This window comes from Oncorhynchus mykiss, chromosome 12 (genome assembly GCF_013265735.2).
Source record: "Oncorhynchus mykiss isolate Arlee chromosome 12, USDA_OmykA_1.1, whole genome shotgun sequence".
NCBI lineage: Eukaryota > Metazoa > Chordata > Actinopteri > Salmoniformes > Salmonidae > Oncorhynchus > Oncorhynchus mykiss.
In genome coordinates this window covers 16,631,287-16,647,201 of record NC_048576.1, presented here as the reverse complement: position 1 = coordinate 16,647,201, position 15,915 = coordinate 16,631,287, and the positions used below count along the sequence as shown (strand labels likewise).

Here is a 15,915-nt window from a genome sequence, read left to right as displayed (position 1 = left end):
TTCAAAATTTCAGAATTTATTTGCCCCAACGAAAAATGTATCAACACCTACAAAAATATCCATTAATTATATTCCACATAATAATTCACATTTCTTGTTACTGCAGGACAATTAACTTGCTGTAGCAAATTGGCTCATATTAAGATCCTACATTGTAAGTCACAACATGTAGTGTAGGAGACAGTAGTCAAATAGAAGCAGACAGTTACACAGTTGCATCATATCGTCAAATCCTGGAAGAAACACCAGCCCTACATAGAAGTCGCTTTCACTTAGTCTTTTACCTCATGCTGTATCTGTCAAAACCAAATTACTGTATTTTCTAATTAAATTGTGGATGTTCTCTTGCACAGATTAGATGTACCACTGCTAAATGCATGAACAGGCTGGTAACCCTGGCTGAGGCTAAATCTGCTCTGTGAGTGACTGTACCTTTGGAGGAGTGATCGTAACCAATCTTCTTAACGGTGTTCCTGACCACCTCCACGAGGTCCACTACACCCTTGGAGGTGACCTCTCCACACAGCATGATCATACCAGTCTTCGTAACAGTTTCTAGTGCAGAAAGAGCAGTAATGTTGAGGTGAAAGGTCATTCAGATATGAAATAATGAAAAACAACTATTGATAAAGTCTTGTTTGTCTATTAACATATAAGAGCTTTAGAGAATGTAAAACTGGACAAACTTACCACAAGCCACTTTGGAGTCAGGGTCCAGAGTTAGGTATGCATCAAGGACAGCATCACTTATTTGGTCACACATTTTGTCTGGGGAAAAATTATATGGTTTAATAAATATTGATATCCTATGTGCTAAAAAATATATATATATTCTGTGTGACAGTAATTAATGTAAAGTCAATTGCATTCATACAGAACTACTTGAGAGGTCGCCAGTTTGTAGTCCTAAAAAACTGAAATTAGTTACCTCTGGTTCGTTCAGCCATTCCTATGGGGAAAATTAATGGGGCAAGAATGGGGTTATGGGATAAATGCCGAAAATTAGGTCTGAGGTTCAAACAGGCTTATGAGATCTACATTTTGTTCTATGAGATCATATCAGTCAGTTAACATGACCTTAATAAACTATGAAGCCTTTATGTGCTTGTTTTGATTGAATAAATGCTTCAAAATGCACAAAAAAGGGACATTAGCTGATGAAGATTAGCTCATGGAACAAAACGTATAAGATCTCCTAAGCCTGTGCTTACCACAGACCTTATTTTGGGCGTCTATCCCAAAATCCCATTAATTTCTCCATAGGCTTTGGGCAACAAGACGTGACGGAGTTAGTGCCTACAAAAATACACCATTACTATGGCTCTCTATAGCAGGGCCGGCTCCAGGCATAAGCGACATAAGCAGTCGCTTAGGGCCCTAGGCCATTAGGGGGGCCCTCTGACCAAAAAACAAACCACCTACATATATACACTGCTCCAAAAAATTAAGGGAACACTAAAATAACACATCCTAGATCTGAATGAATGAAATATTCTTATTAAATACTTTTTTCTTTACATAGTTGAATGTGCTGACAACAAAAATCACACAAAAATTATCAATGGAAATCAAATTTATCAACCCATGGAGGTCTGGATTTGGAGTCACACTCAAAATTAAAGTGGAAAACCACACTACAGGCTGATCCAACGTTGATGTAATGTCCTTAAAACAAGTCTAAATGAGACTCACTAGTGTGTGTGGCCTCCACGTGCCTGTATGACCTCCCTACAACGCCTGGGCATGCTCCTGATGAGGTGGCGGATGGTCTCCTGAGGGATCTCCTCCCAGACCTGGACTAAAGCATCCGCAACTCCTGGACAGTCTGTGGTGCAACGTGGCGTTGGTGGATGGAGCGAGACATGATGTCCCAGATGTGCTCAATTGGATTCAGGTCTGGGGAACGGGCGGGCCAGTCCATAGCATCAATGCCTTCCTCTTGGAGGAACTGCTGACACACTCCAGCCACATGAGGTCTAGCATTGTCTTGCATTAGGAGGAACCCAGGGCCAACCAGGGCCAACCACACCAGCGTATCACAAAGGGGTCTGAGGAGCTCATCCCGGTACCTAATGGCAGCACATGGGAGGGCTGTGCGGCCCCCCAAATAAATGCCACCCCACACCATGACTGACCCACCGCCAAACCGGTCATGCTGGAGGATGTTGCAGGCAGCAGAACGTTCTCCACGGCGTCTCCAGACTGTCACGTCTGTCACATGCGCTCAGTGTGAACCTGCTTTCATCTGTGAAGAGCACAGGGCGCCAGTGGCGAATTTGCCAATCTTGGTGTTCTCAGGCAAATGCAAAACGTCCTGCACGGTGTTGGGCTGTAAGCACAACCCCCACCTGTGGACGTCGGGCCCTCATACCACCCTCATGGAGTCTGTTTCTGACCGTTTGAGCAGACACATGCACATTTGTGGCCTGCTGGAGGTCATTTTGCAGGGCTCTGGCAGTGCTCCTCCTGCTCTTCCTTGCACAAAGGCAGAGGTAGCGCTCAATCAGTGTTGCTTCCAGTGTTATTGTCAATGTTATTGTCAATCAGTGTTGCTTCCTAAGTGGACAGTTTGATTTCACAGAAGTGTGATTGACTTGGAGTTACATTGTGTTGTTTAAGTGTTCCTTTTATTTTTTTGAGCAGTGTATATATAAATATATATATATTTTTTAGGAACTCAGTCAGGGTCTCAACTTACTGTTGAGAGTTAGAATAGTAGAATACACAAGGTGCAAGCTCGAAATGTAGTTGTGCATCAGCAATTTTTCTCTTGTTATTTTAGTCACTGACAGTCACTCAATTAGCATTGTCAGCGAAGCAATTTTTTTATTTATCTAAACTTGTAGTAATCATGGCCAAATACCAACCAGGCACACAGTACGTACAGGTGCCATGACCTCCATGGGCCCCCCCATTGATTTTGTTAGTCACTCTCACATAAGTCATGGCAAAATGTGTAGAATTGCAGGAAATTAGCTTTAAAACTATTGTGAATCCACCCAAAACTGAAGGGTCCATGCTATCTGGGAACCTTAGGACCTCCCTACCCCCATTGAAGTTGACATTTAAAATGGTTAAGGTTGGGGTAGGGTTAAGGTTAGGAACGTCCCAAGGTTCCCGGATAGTATGGACCCAGCTGAAGTGGGTTGACAGACATTTTTCCAAAGCCCTGCAGATGATGTAACATCGTACAATCATCTGAAAGTCTTGCGAGTTTACTACTGCAGATGCGCATGTAGAAGTGAAAGTTTACGCGAGAAACACTCGCTTCACGACACTTCGATACAGCTACGACCGGAAGTGACTTTTTCGTAGCAGGTTAGGGTTATTAGGTTAAGGGTTAGCAATAATCCTCCATATATCGGGGTGGCGTGAAAAGAATGTGTCCCAGTTTAAACAGTAAGCACGATCCGATAATAAAAACAGACACTACTATCCATGCTTAACAGTATGCAATGCTGGTATTAGCCCTCAAACTGACATCCATAACAGAGAAAGAGCACATGTCATGCACGAGTAAAGCTACGTGTGATAGTTCAGTCGGCTAAATGTGCTACACTCGTACAACAACGTTAGATACAATATAGCCTACAAACGCATGGAAAGTAACCACCAACCAGAATGTCCCTCTCCAACTGACTCCGATGTAAAAAGGAATGTTTTCCCACTGGGTCTGTTGCCGCTCGGATTCATCTTCAGTTGTTCGGTTGAACAAGTGCTACAGTCAAAATCTTGTTGAATTTGAAGTTAGAACTGAAAAACAGATGTTATATATATAGGCTACTTACTATCGTATCGACTAATGATTAACCTACAGTAGGCGACAATATTTTAAGTTCTGCTTCTGATCTAGCGCCGCCTACTGGAAATGTATAATGATGCACGACTCCAGGATTGTTGGAGTCGACTCCGACTCCTTTGGTTGGAATCGAAGGAATCGACTCTTGCTCGACTCCCAAAACACGTTGAAACGGTTGTGCAAACACGTACACACCACTTCATTATTGCAGAGTCCTACTAGGAAGACTACAATTTGCGTTCTGGAGGACTGACATGTGCATGATGCTGCACATTTGCTCATCAATGTAGTCTATACAAGGCCTATCCTGTTTGAATATAGAAGGTGATGTGTAAGAACTACAATATCTCAGTTTCATTCATGCTGTTCAGCCTTGACTGATCCCCCGGCGCATTCCACGCTGATAACCCATGTGCCATGTTATAGCCCTATTGGACAGCTATTACTAGAGATGTTGGTTATGCAATTATTATAAACTGGGTGGTTCGAGTCCTGTCCTGAATGCTGATTGGCTGACAGCGTGGAATATCAGACCATATAACATGTGTATGACAAAACATGTATTTGTACTGCTTTGATGGCCAATATACCACGGCTAATGGCTGCATCCAGACACTCCGTGTCATGCATAAGAACAGCCCTCAGCCATGGTATATTGGCCTTATACCCCCCCCCCCCCCCGTCATATTGCTTAATTATCCAATCCTTTTTCCAAACTACTCCCTGTAATTCGGATTTGTTTTTAATTGAATTGACAATTATGATGGACGCCTGGAGGTTTTATTCTAGGCGTTAAGATATTTCACCGTTTGACGATAATAGCCTATACTGACAACTCGTGCTTGGCTGCCAAATGTATAGGTGTCCCCATAATATTTAAATTGATGAAGTGTGATAAGAATAATTATTGTAACGTGGTAGACGTCCTTCTTAATAACAAAGTGAACTAGCCATTTTCAAAAAGTTTGGCTGGATGCCCTGCTCTGCATCAACTCTGTTCGTGTAGAGCCACAATCCTGTAGGTTTTCACTCCAACCCTAATCTAGCGCATCTGGTTAGATAATTAGCTGGTTGATAAACTGAGTCAGGTTAGTTACAACTGGGGTTGGAGCCGAAACCTTCCTGTAGGTTATTTCTCCAAGAACAGGATTTGAGAACCCTGACCTAAGACATCAACAGCCAGCCAGGGTTTCATTAAATAAACTATAGATAGGCACAATACTTTTTATTGCACTTTTAAACGTAATTAAACTGATGCATTTGGCGAGGTTTAACTTCAATTCACTGGCACTATGGATAGTAGCTTAGCCGTACTCATTGATAGCCAAACATGTACTTTAATATACTGTTGGTGAATTTACGAGGCATTGCAAGACAAAAGACACTGCGAGATACTGATTACCAAGATATAGCCTATGCGCACGGTTCCAGCAGACTTTCTGTCTGCACCGATCCTCGCTTGCTCACATGCTTTCTCTTCACTATGAAAAACGCTGGTGTGTGTTTGGTCTTCCGTCTGTTGCGTGTAGAGTAGCTCAGCCTACTCATTGATATACCCAATTTTAGTGAATTTGCGCGAGTTATTTCAAGCCAAGAAATTGGGAGATACAGCATTGCGATAGCCTATACTTCTTCTGATATCTGATGACCGATGCACGGTTCTGAATGTCTGCAACTCTGCATGGTGGCCGACGTCCCTTACCTATGCATGTCTGTGCTCCTCCCCTCTCGTTAGCTAGCTCTTCCTTTGCTGTGAAAGATGCGAGAGGAGTCGACTCCCCACCACCAATTTAACGGCCTAGCCATTTTGCTAGCTAACACAATGTAGGCTACAATAATATTTTAAAACTGTATAAATCTATAAATAGGTTTTCTAATCCAACATAGGCCTAGATGTATTGAGTTGTCACAAAGTAGCAATGTCAGGCACACTTGTTCAAGGTAGGGGCAACATTGTATCAGATGGACAAAGATAACTGCAGTGAGAGTGAAATGGCTGCAAACTGATGCTACATAATACGAGGTTAGTTCATCATCTCACAAAGCAAGCAATAATTCCTCCCGAAAAAGGACAGTTGTCCAAACAAGAAGAACACTACAGCACAGATTAAGAATTTATTTTAACCAATCAATCGTATATATAAAGCCCTTACATTTATTTTGCTAGGCAAGTCAGTTAAGAACAAATTCTTATTTTCAATGACTGGCAGAACGACATATTTGTACCTTACCAGCTCGGGGATTTGAATTTGCACACCTTTCGGTTACTAGTCCAACACTCTAACCACTAGGCTACGCTGCCACATCAATTTATGTCACAAAGTGCTGTACAGAAACCCAGCCTAAAACCCCAAACAGCAAGCAATACAGGTGTAGAAGCACGGTGGCTAGGAAAAATTCCCTAGAAAGGCCAGAACCTAGGAAGAAACCTAGAGAGGAACCAGGCTATGAGGGGTGGCCAGTCCCCTTCTGGCTGTGCCGGGTGGAGATTATAACAGAGCATGGCCAAGATGTTCAAATGTTCATAGATGACCAGTAGGGTCAAATAACAATAATCACAGTGGTTGTAGAGGGTGCCACAGGTCAGCACCTCAGGAGTAAATGTCAGTTGGCTTTTCATAGCCGATCATTCAGAGTATCTCTACCGCTCCTGCTGTCTCTAGAGAGTTGAAAACAGCAGGTCTTCCATAGCTGCAGGCAGAACAGTTGAAACTGGAGCAGCAGCACGACCAGGTAGACTGGGGACAGCAAGGAGTCATCAGGCCAGGTAGTCCTGAAGCATGGTCCTAGGGCTCAGGTCCTCTGAGAGAGAGAAAAAAAGAAAGAAAGAGGAAGAATTAGAGAGTATACTTAAATTCACACAGGACACCAGATAGACAGGATAAATACTCCAGATATAACAGACTGACCCTAGCCCCCCGACACAAACTATTGCAGCATAAATACGGCAGTTTTAACTTGTTGTAGCCTATCAACCAAGACCATGCCAATAGTGTACTGCATTGTAGCTAGAAGCTAGATCATCCTTGCTGTCAGAGGTGCAAGATTTTATGTGTGTGTGTGTGAGAGAGAAGGGGGGGGGGGGGGGGGGGGGTAGGGGTCAATTATTCCTAACCCAACTGCCGTTTGGAGCTCTGTATCGAAGAACCATTCCATTGGATGGGTGAGCAAACTATTACTACACTACAGTATGTGTAATTCCATGTGCTGGCAATCAGGTTCAGATACCACATCCTGTCAGAGGATGGGGTGTCCTAAATCTGTGTCACAGAGCTCAGCGACAGTATGAGTCCAGTAGGGCCCATCAATTTCTTAACAATATCCATTTACAACCTAATACTGTACTGGAATAGATGGGAGTTACAAGGACAGATTTCACCACAAATCAAGGAGATATCGTATGGGTTACACATACCTACAGTAGTCTTTTCCTACTGTTTGATGGCCAAAGAAAGGGGAACGTTTCATGTGAAATTGTTTATTTTCTTCAAGTTATACCCTATTTAGAGAAGAAGAGTGATTCAGTTTTACTATAAAATACAGTAACACTCAAACATGTCAAAACATTTAGACTGCTTTGAGGGAGGAAATATCTGTCTCTTTAAAATAACAAGAGTGGAGCTTATTTCCATAAATAAAGTGTATGCCCTCCTCTTCCTGGTACTAGCCTCATGTTTGGAACAGAGCGATCTAAACAACATGGCCAGCCATGGAAATCAAATCAAATTGTATTAGTCACAAGCTTCATAAATAACAAGTGTGGACTAACAGTGAAATGCTTACTAACGGGCCCTTCCCAACATTGCAGAGAGAAAGAAAATAGAGAAATAATAAAATAAAACACGTAATAATAGATACAAAATGAGGAACGATAAGGTACAGTACAGGGGATACCAGTACAGAGTCAATGTGCAAGGCTACAAGGTACATAATTGAGGTAGATATGTACATATGAATAGGAATAAAGTAACAGATAGTAAACAGTAGCCGCAGAGTGTGATGAATCAAAAAAGTTAGAGCAAAAAGAGTCAATGCAGAAAGTCCGGGTAACTATTTAACTAACTATTTAGCATTCTTATGAAATCAGATGTAACTTATGTAGCAAGCAAGTGACTTCCCTTTTTATTGCCTTCAAGATCTGCAGTTCCTTTGCTAACAGCCCCCTGATAAATAAAGTGACCTTTGCCCAGTGCTGACCTGCATCAGGTGCTAGGACAGCTGATGGTATGTCCCAAAGACACATAGAATCAGAATAAGTAGAATGGGCATTCAAATTCAGAAGATCAGCTTGTCATGTAATTTCTCCAAATCTTGTTTCTATCTCAAGTGCTATACGTGCACTATGGGGTGGACCATGGACATCTGGGGAGTTTCAGAGCAATCTCAATTCTACTAATCCTAGTTCTATGTAAAGAGATGAGTGACTAACGTCAGGCCAATGGTAGAGCTCCAGTGCAGCAGAAGTAGTTAATGTGTAACTACAGGGAGGGGCAGCGCTGTGTGGAACCTGTGTCTGTATCTGCCTGTTCGCCTGTGTCTCAATCTACAGCTGTCTGAAGCATACTTTACTTGTCTCTACTTTATTTACTATGCTAGTAATTCGTCTGGATAATACATCTTTGTGAAACATTTACCCTCTGAAGTGGAGTAGTTTGTGGATAAATTAACTTGTTCTGACATGGTAAGTGTATTTACTTTGTCATGTGGAAGCTGTGAATGTGAGGCAGTCATATGCCTTGAGGGCACACTAATGATCTGAACTATTAGCACTACAGTGAGTAGAGCAGTGGTATTAAAGGAACAAAGACTATAAACAACAGGATCAGGCAGGCTAGGCTGTGAATATAGTTATTTACATGTGACTTCCGTGTAAGTAAATGTCTGACAGTCCAATAACCTTTGGGACTAAAGAAAGCAGTGACCTAGCTGTTTTGTAGGAAGTTTAAAAAAACTGTCTAGTCGGGAATGTGTCAATACAGGAATGGCTGAGCGATAGAGCAATATTTGCTTGGCCTGCTTTCAAATATGTTCAAATTATACTGTATATCCTGGTGTTATTGAATTGCATTCTGCCCTGTGTATTGGCTCCTGTATTTGTGTGAATTGATATGGATGAGTCAGATTAACATTTCCCCATCATACAGTAGCAAAGTGTCATGTTATTCTGAAAACTATGGTTACAGTATGTCATACCTAATATATTGATAATATTCAGAGCAGATTCTCTCCTCTTCCTCTCCGTAGGCTGACTACAGTTCTCAACAGCCAGCCTCCTCTAAGATGGACTCAGTGCAGGGCCAAGTCAATGAAGTTAAAGTTATACTCAAAGACAACATCAACAAAGTACTGGAGAGGGGAGAGAGATTAGATGACTTGGTTGACAAGACACATGACCTACAAGCAACCGTAAGTATTATAAGAGAAAGACAATAGTATTTTTTGAGGTGATAAGTAGTGGTCCCTCTAGTCTAGAGAAAGGTGTTGAACAGCCAATATGCCTCTGGTTTGCATGTCTGTTTCTGCTTAAACTTGCTTGAAACCCAATTATATTTGACTTAACCTTCCATAATTCCTTGAATTTTCAGGCAGACTCCTTTCAGAGGACATCCACGCGGGTAGCCCGGAAGTACTGGTGGAAGAACGCCAAGATGATGATCATCATTGGAGTGATAGTTCTGATCATCCTCATCCTCATCATCCTGTTTGCTACAGGTGTCATCCCCAGTTAAATTGCCTCACAGACTCCTACAGTACTACATTCTCGCTAAAAGGAATAGGATGAACCACAATCACCAACAGTCATGTTTTGAATTTGATGAAACTGTGGTTTCATTCTGGTCTTCTCCCCAAGGCTCAAGGTGGATTATGTATAGTATCGTGACAAAATATAACATTTCACATTATGACTTCTGTAAATAAGCGTCCTGGAATTTGTTTGATTGTTTTTAGATTATATCTGTTAATTTGATGTTTAATAACATACATCTCATCATTTTTGTAGATAGATTTGATTGTGTATTTTTGTCCCAAGAGAAACATTACAGGTAAGGAGCCTCTTCCCACAGCATTAGGGTTCATTGAATGCTTTATATTTGTGCTTAAAGGGGCAATCTGCAGTTGCTACATACATTTTCTGATTTATAAGTTAGTGATTTATACCCATTGATTCTTGAAGAATATAACTTCTAAATGCCTCATGAGCTTAGTTCAACTGTCGTACCCCATCAGAACCCAAAATATTAGCTTGTTTTACTTCAATGTTTGTAAACAAAGTAAATGTAAACAAACACTATATCCTCAAACCATGGTTAAAACTACAAATGCTAGATCATGGATAGTCAGTCCTTTCATCCATGGCACCGTCTATGAATTTGAGCAGTTACATATCTCCAACCCCATCCCTCAACTTTTAACCGAAACAGAGGCGGGGAGTCGCTTTGTTATTGTTTCAACTGCTGATTTACTGCTTTAGAAATGGTGGCCACAATAGTTCACTTCAGTATACAGCTACACTCCACTAGCAATATAATACTGTCCAAGGGCAAAGCTTAATGTAACAAACAGTTCACACTGTAAAAAAACAATCCATTTCAATTTCAGATACGTTTTTTTATTTAAATGTTTTGATGATTTCTGAATGTTCTATATTTCTGTGTACCATGTCAAATATATATTAACAAAATGTTTACTTGTGATAACTGCGATAAAGGATGTAGATTCATTTAAGGGCCCATTTGCATTTGCTTTTGACCGCAATATAAATCATTTATTTTCTGGCCCTGACCAATCCAATTTTATTTATCGAAGACAAATTTCCTCCTCAGGGACAATTAAGTATCCTAGTCCTATTTGGGTTTCAATAATGGTAATTTATGCCTTAACAAAAAAGCAATTTACATAGAATATTACACACATTTAACAAAAGGGATAACACTGAGCGTAAGTGAACAATCAACTCTTAAATATAATTCTGCATATTTTCCTTTCACACAGTGTAACTCAATACAAGACGAATAGGAAACTTTTAAAAGCTTTGCAAGAAGAAACAACGAAATACAACACTGAACATAAATTCAATGTGCGTAGATCAACTGAATACTCTGACTGTGTCCTGTCTCAAGCCGTCCATAATAAAGGAAACTCTTGACTGAAACCTGTCACTTCGTCTGCCAACGCTCCTTCACAAGATATCCTTCAATCTTCCATCCTGAAAAAGACAAAACAAGTCAAACTGTTAATGATGAAGGTTACTACTAGTAGGGCTACAACTAAATGTCAAAGGAATCCCGTCTTTACCATTTCCATTAAGAAAACACAATACAATAGATAAAAATATGTCTTACAATTAAGAATTAAAAACAAGTTAGTCCATAAGCTAGAAATCCTGAAGTGTGACAAATTAAAGAGTTCAAAGCCCAAATACAAAACCAATGAGTAAAGCCTTCTATTGGTCAAAAAGATACACATTAAAGAAAGCATTACATGCAAATTTCCAGGAAACGTAGAGATACTTTGATACTTTCTCAAAAGGTTAAAAAGAGAATTTTGTTAGAGGAAAATTAACGTTTAAAGGAGAAGTTTTCCCACCGCTGTCAGTAACACAAGCAAACAATACAAGTACAAAAATAACGCACTTCTCCAACGCAGTAGCATCCAAGTACAAACCAGGTTTTAGCTCATGGACTACTGGCTATTACTGCTACAAGAGCTAAATAAAGAAAAGCAAGAATTACAGGTATGATTAGGAATGAAAAAGACACTGGAAAGTCCAGAGAAAGCCGTGTCCTTTGAAAAGTAAATAGTTATTTTCTCAGTATCATGTTGTAATTTACCATTACTTGACGGGAGAGTAAGGGCCTGTAAAAAATGGCATTAAAATTACATAATTTGTATTTAAGTTTTACATTACAAAAAAACACATTACAGAAATTAAACAAATGAAAATAAAAAAAGTGGACAAAGCCGGACATGTCCCACTTAGTTTTTATTTACAATGCTGAGACAGGATGTTGGAAGACCATACCAAATGGCAGCATTCGAGAGTGTACGCCTCTCGTACCCGGTCCGCATTGAGCGGGCCAGAGAGTACCGGGGAGGTCAGCTCATGGCCTGCAAGGAAGCTCCGCTGGCAGGTACAAACAAGGTATATGTCAGAGTTAGGAGACAACATTATTATTTTCTCTCTTTCACTCTCTTTTCCCTTGTAAATCCTTAACTCTTGGTATCCATTTTACTGTAGTAATAGTAGTACTATACCTGTTAACTTTACAGTTACAAAATGGCTCATAAGAGGCAGCAGAAATAATTCACCAAAAAAAAGACTGTAGCCTCTATGTTAAGACTACTGTAAAGCACTTTTCAGGTGCTGTGAAAAACTATAAAGAGAAAAACATTATGAGGGTTTATTATTATTATTATACAGAGGTCGATACATTGCACTTTATCTAGGTTTGTTGTAGGTGACTTATAAAACATACCTGTCTGTGGGTGTGGTACTTCTGTTACATCAATATGGCTTGTAATTGTTTTGGTGACCACCTCGCCTGGGGGACTTCCCATAACCACCCTGCTGGTCTGCTGATTGGACACAAACACACACAGAAAAAAACAATTATATGAGTAAATGATAGTTCTAGCTCTGAGATAAGATAGTAGTACATATTCAAAATCAGTGATTTTCATTACATATTTCCTTTGTTGTGTTGAATATTTAGTAATTTAGGAAACAGAAAACAATGAATAAAGGTAATGCGTTTTTAACAATATTGTTGGTTTTAATGTCATTTTTTAATATTTATTTACAGCATGTACAGCATGATGGAATTTCACTCAAATACTAAAATATAAACCATACAGTTAATCAATAAGATTAAAGAGAAAAAAATCCATTGTCAAATTATCCATACATACACGTTGTTTTCTTAGTGTGCCTTCACCAAAAAGATTACATACTGCTGTAGTCACCATATCCGCCGTAATAGTTGTTGTAACCAGAGTAATCATAGCCACCGTAGCCTTGGTTGTTGTAGCCATAGTTGCCGTAGTTGTTGCCATAACCTTGGTTCCAGTAGTTGCCATATCCCTGGTTCCAATTCTGATTGGGTCCTGAAATACAACAAATTGTCCATTTGGTATTATTGAATTGACCAAAAACATATGATTTAACAAACAACATCATACATATCATTACTCAAATGTAATACAGTACTACTAAACATATCCAAAGTATTGGTGCAGGAAACAACCTATTCTATCCAGCCAACTTACCCTGTCTGCCGGGAGGCCTGGAGGGGTATCCCCTGCCTCCCCCCCCCCAGTGCTGCTGCTGGTACTGCTCCTTGGACATGGCCACTTTAATCTCACACTGAAGACAGGAATAAAACGTTTCAATAACCATGCTTTAAAGCTTCAAACTGACTGACATTACACTGCAGTGTATTCTCATTAATAATACTAATAGATCACCAACTGGACCTGGCAAGGAAATGCCATCTGAAAAACATGCATTGAAGGCAAAGTTTTGAGCTACTAAACATATTCTGTGGGAAGTATTAGCAGGGCAAGCCATGATGTACTGTACCTTGCTTAATCCTATATTATGGTACTTTTTCTCCATGATCTTCTTCACTCTCTCCTCCTCTTTGAAGGTGATGAAGCAGAAGCCTCGTCTCTTGTTGGTTTTGGTTTCCATGGGGAGCTCAATGGACTCCACCTGTTCACACAGACAACACAGGAATATAATAACCTCTTATTCAGCAAGGTTTGGAAGTTTGGAAGTGTTTAGAAGGCTTGTCGACTTGTGAGGAAACAAGGCTAGAAAACTCTACAGAACATCTGACAACGTAATATATATATATATATATATATATATATATTATTTTTTTTTTAAGTCTACTGTAGTAGCCTACCTCTCCAAAGGCACCGAAATATTCTCTGATCTTCTCCTCTGGAGTATCTGGAGAAAGACCTCCTACAAAGACCTTTCTGATGGGCTCCTTGTTCTTCATGGCCTTGGCCTTCTTAGGGTCGATCACCTTCCCATTCAGCTTGTGGTCCTTCTGTAAAACCACCTACCAGAGGCAAGCCACAGATAAAACATCATTATAATAAAGAAACTGATAGAGCAAAAAAAGATTCCCATCCCATTGCTGCCATGCTATAGAGGTTAGGAGTGCTGGGACAGTAACAAGAACAATGCTAGGTCGAATCCCCAAGCTGACTAGGTGATAAATCTGTTGATGTGCCCTTGAGCAAGGAACTTAACCCTAATTAACCCTAATTGCTCCTGTAAGTCGCTCTGGATAACAGCTTCTGCTATATGACTAAAATGTAAACGTAATACCATATTCACACTATATAAGAGAGCTAGATATAAAATAATCTATCACAATCATCCAGCATGATCAATACCATTGAACACAATCAGGAATACCTTATCAACGCTGTTAGCTGCTTTAAACAGAACAAAGCCGAACCCTCGGGACCGGCCTGTCATGGGGTCAAGCTTCAGGGTGCAGTCTACCACCTCCCCAAACTTGGAGAAGTAATCCTTCAAATCCTTCTTTGTTGTGTCCCAGCTCAGACCACCAACAAACATTTTCCTGCATGTTGAGACAGATAGGGATATTTCCATTCTGCATACAAATTCTGACTGCAGCTGTGTTCCAATTCTCTCTAATAATGTCCTTTTCTCATATACTTTCCTTTCACCAGTCAGTAGGAAAGAAGGAAAGGAAAGAAAGAGTTAAAGCCTTTAGAGAGGGAACATAGCCAAAGTTCTGGTTAAGGGTCAACGTTATCATTATAGCTATGATTATGACAATTAGCAAAAACATCATTTGATAATGCTGTAGCTTTTACAAGCTGTATGTTTCTAGTGGATGATTTAACTAACATCTCCCAGGTCGCCACTAAAACTTACCCAGAGACAGCATCCCTAGGCCACCCCAGCATCTGCCTAGCAGTATCCTATTTCTACATATTTCTCACATACACAACTCTAAATCCAGCAAGCACCGTCTGTCTATGTTAGCAAAATGGAAGGTTCTGGTCGCCTGAGAGCTGAAGGATGACAGCCACAACAGAGACAGTGATGCTGCTGACCTGACTGACCTGTCCTGAAGGGATCATCCATCCCTCCATCATCAGTACCCTGTCTGTAATATTTAGGTATCGGCATTCAACTCAAGTTATTCCTCATTTAAGCTTGCCAACGATGCGAGGAAATGTCAAAATTATAACAATTAGCTACTTGTCCCTTCTTCAAAACTGAGCTAACTAGCTAGCCATATAGGGAACGACAGTTATCTAACGTTAGGCTAGCTAGTTAGCGGTCTCACCCCTCATCCTCTTCGTTTTTGCTGGCATCAATCTTTGATCCCTCGGATTCTCCTGCCTGGCCGCCCTCTGCAACAGTCGGCGTCTGCTCTTCGGTGCTAGCCTCTCCGTCCTCCTCCATTTTCACCACAGTTGGATCTTCGCCGGTTTCAAGGTCCGACATTTTTTTATGTTGCACAAATTGCTAAAGGTAGCTAGCTAATCAGCTGCTGTCGAGGTTGCGTGCTAACGCGATCGTACTACAGCTGCTATCTGTCTCGTTTGCGTTCGAAATGGGACTCGTTCTATTTTGCCCCAGGTTAGTAGGCTGCTAAAGACCAGACACTAGGCATAAAACAGTCACAACAGAACCACCCACTCTGCTTTTTGCTGACAATTACCAACTGTACTACTTTATCTAGTATATGTTTGCAAGATACCAGTTGTTGGCAGCTTGCTATTTTGCTAGCCAGCTACGTAAACATAATGGCGTCATGTATAAAATGGTGGGACTAGCTTCAGGGAGGTGTATTTCCAGACTATTGAAAGCAATTCTCAAATAGAACAACTTTTGCTATGCTTTGAAACGTATTGCACTGCAGTGTTATATAACCATCTGGTTTGTATGACAACAGGTTGATCTTTTTCGCACTGACTGAATTTGACAGGTTCCATACGCAATAATATCGCTAAACAGATCTAGAAAATATGGCAGGGTTTATTCTCATGTCACGATAAATAAACTCTTAGTACATTACTGTTGTGTGTATCGATGACTGCACCTAGGCTGAAGTACCCAC

At 40.6% G+C, this 15,915-nt stretch overlaps 3 protein-coding genes across 15 annotated transcripts in view; 1 reads left to right on the top strand and 2 right to left on the bottom strand.

Annotated features, from left to right (window-relative positions):
• mat2al (methionine adenosyltransferase II, alpha-like) overlaps nucleotides 1-3,909 on the bottom strand; it is a 41,880-nt gene extending 37,971 nt beyond the window's left edge. The window contains exons 1-3 of the mRNA XM_021622795.2: nucleotides 3,618-3,909; nucleotides 691-768; nucleotides 433-555 (exon numbers count right to left, since the gene is read on the bottom strand). Coding sequence (XP_021478470.1) covers nucleotides 433-555; nucleotides 691-768; nucleotides 3,618-3,693 — 277 coding nt within the window. The 5' untranslated portion in view covers nucleotides 3,694-3,909. The remainder of the gene's footprint in view (nucleotides 1-432; nucleotides 556-690; nucleotides 769-3,617) is intronic.
• Nucleotides 3,910-8,250: 4,341 nt separating this feature from the next.
• On the top strand, nucleotides 8,251-9,712 carry LOC100305243 (vesicle-associated membrane protein 8 (endobrevin)). The gene is given in 3 exon segments (NM_001165148.2): nucleotides 8,251-8,480; nucleotides 9,044-9,205; nucleotides 9,385-9,712. Coding segments are annotated over 3 exon segments (309 nt in total). The 5' UTR covers nucleotides 8,251-8,477; the 3' UTR covers nucleotides 9,529-9,712.
• Nucleotides 9,713-10,391: 679 nt separating this feature from the next.
• On the bottom strand, nucleotides 10,392-15,612 carry hnrnpd (heterogeneous nuclear ribonucleoprotein D). 13 transcript variants are annotated; one of them, XR_005034887.1, is made up of 9 exons: nucleotides 15,139-15,612; nucleotides 14,232-14,400; nucleotides 13,708-13,869; nucleotides 13,380-13,511; nucleotides 13,067-13,163; nucleotides 12,752-12,904; nucleotides 12,277-12,376; nucleotides 11,823-11,924; nucleotides 10,392-11,006 (listed from the first exon to the last, which is right to left on the bottom strand). XR_005034887.1 is itself a non-coding variant. In XM_021622798.2 (8 exons), the coding sequence occupies exons 1-7, from the start codon at nucleotides 15,297-15,299 to the stop codon at nucleotides 12,306-12,308; spliced, it is 945 nt and encodes a 314-aa protein (XP_021478473.1). In that variant the 5' UTR covers nucleotides 15,300-15,612; the 3' UTR covers nucleotides 10,392-11,924; nucleotides 12,277-12,305. The 13 variants fall into 13 exon arrangements, 10 of the variants coding, with proteins under 10 accessions (XP_021478473.1, XP_021478474.1, XP_021478476.1 ...); XR_002475562.2 differs by having other exon boundaries at nucleotides 11,434-12,376; XR_002475563.2 differs by having other exon boundaries at nucleotides 11,823-12,376.
• Nucleotides 15,613-15,915: the final 303 nt, after the last annotated feature.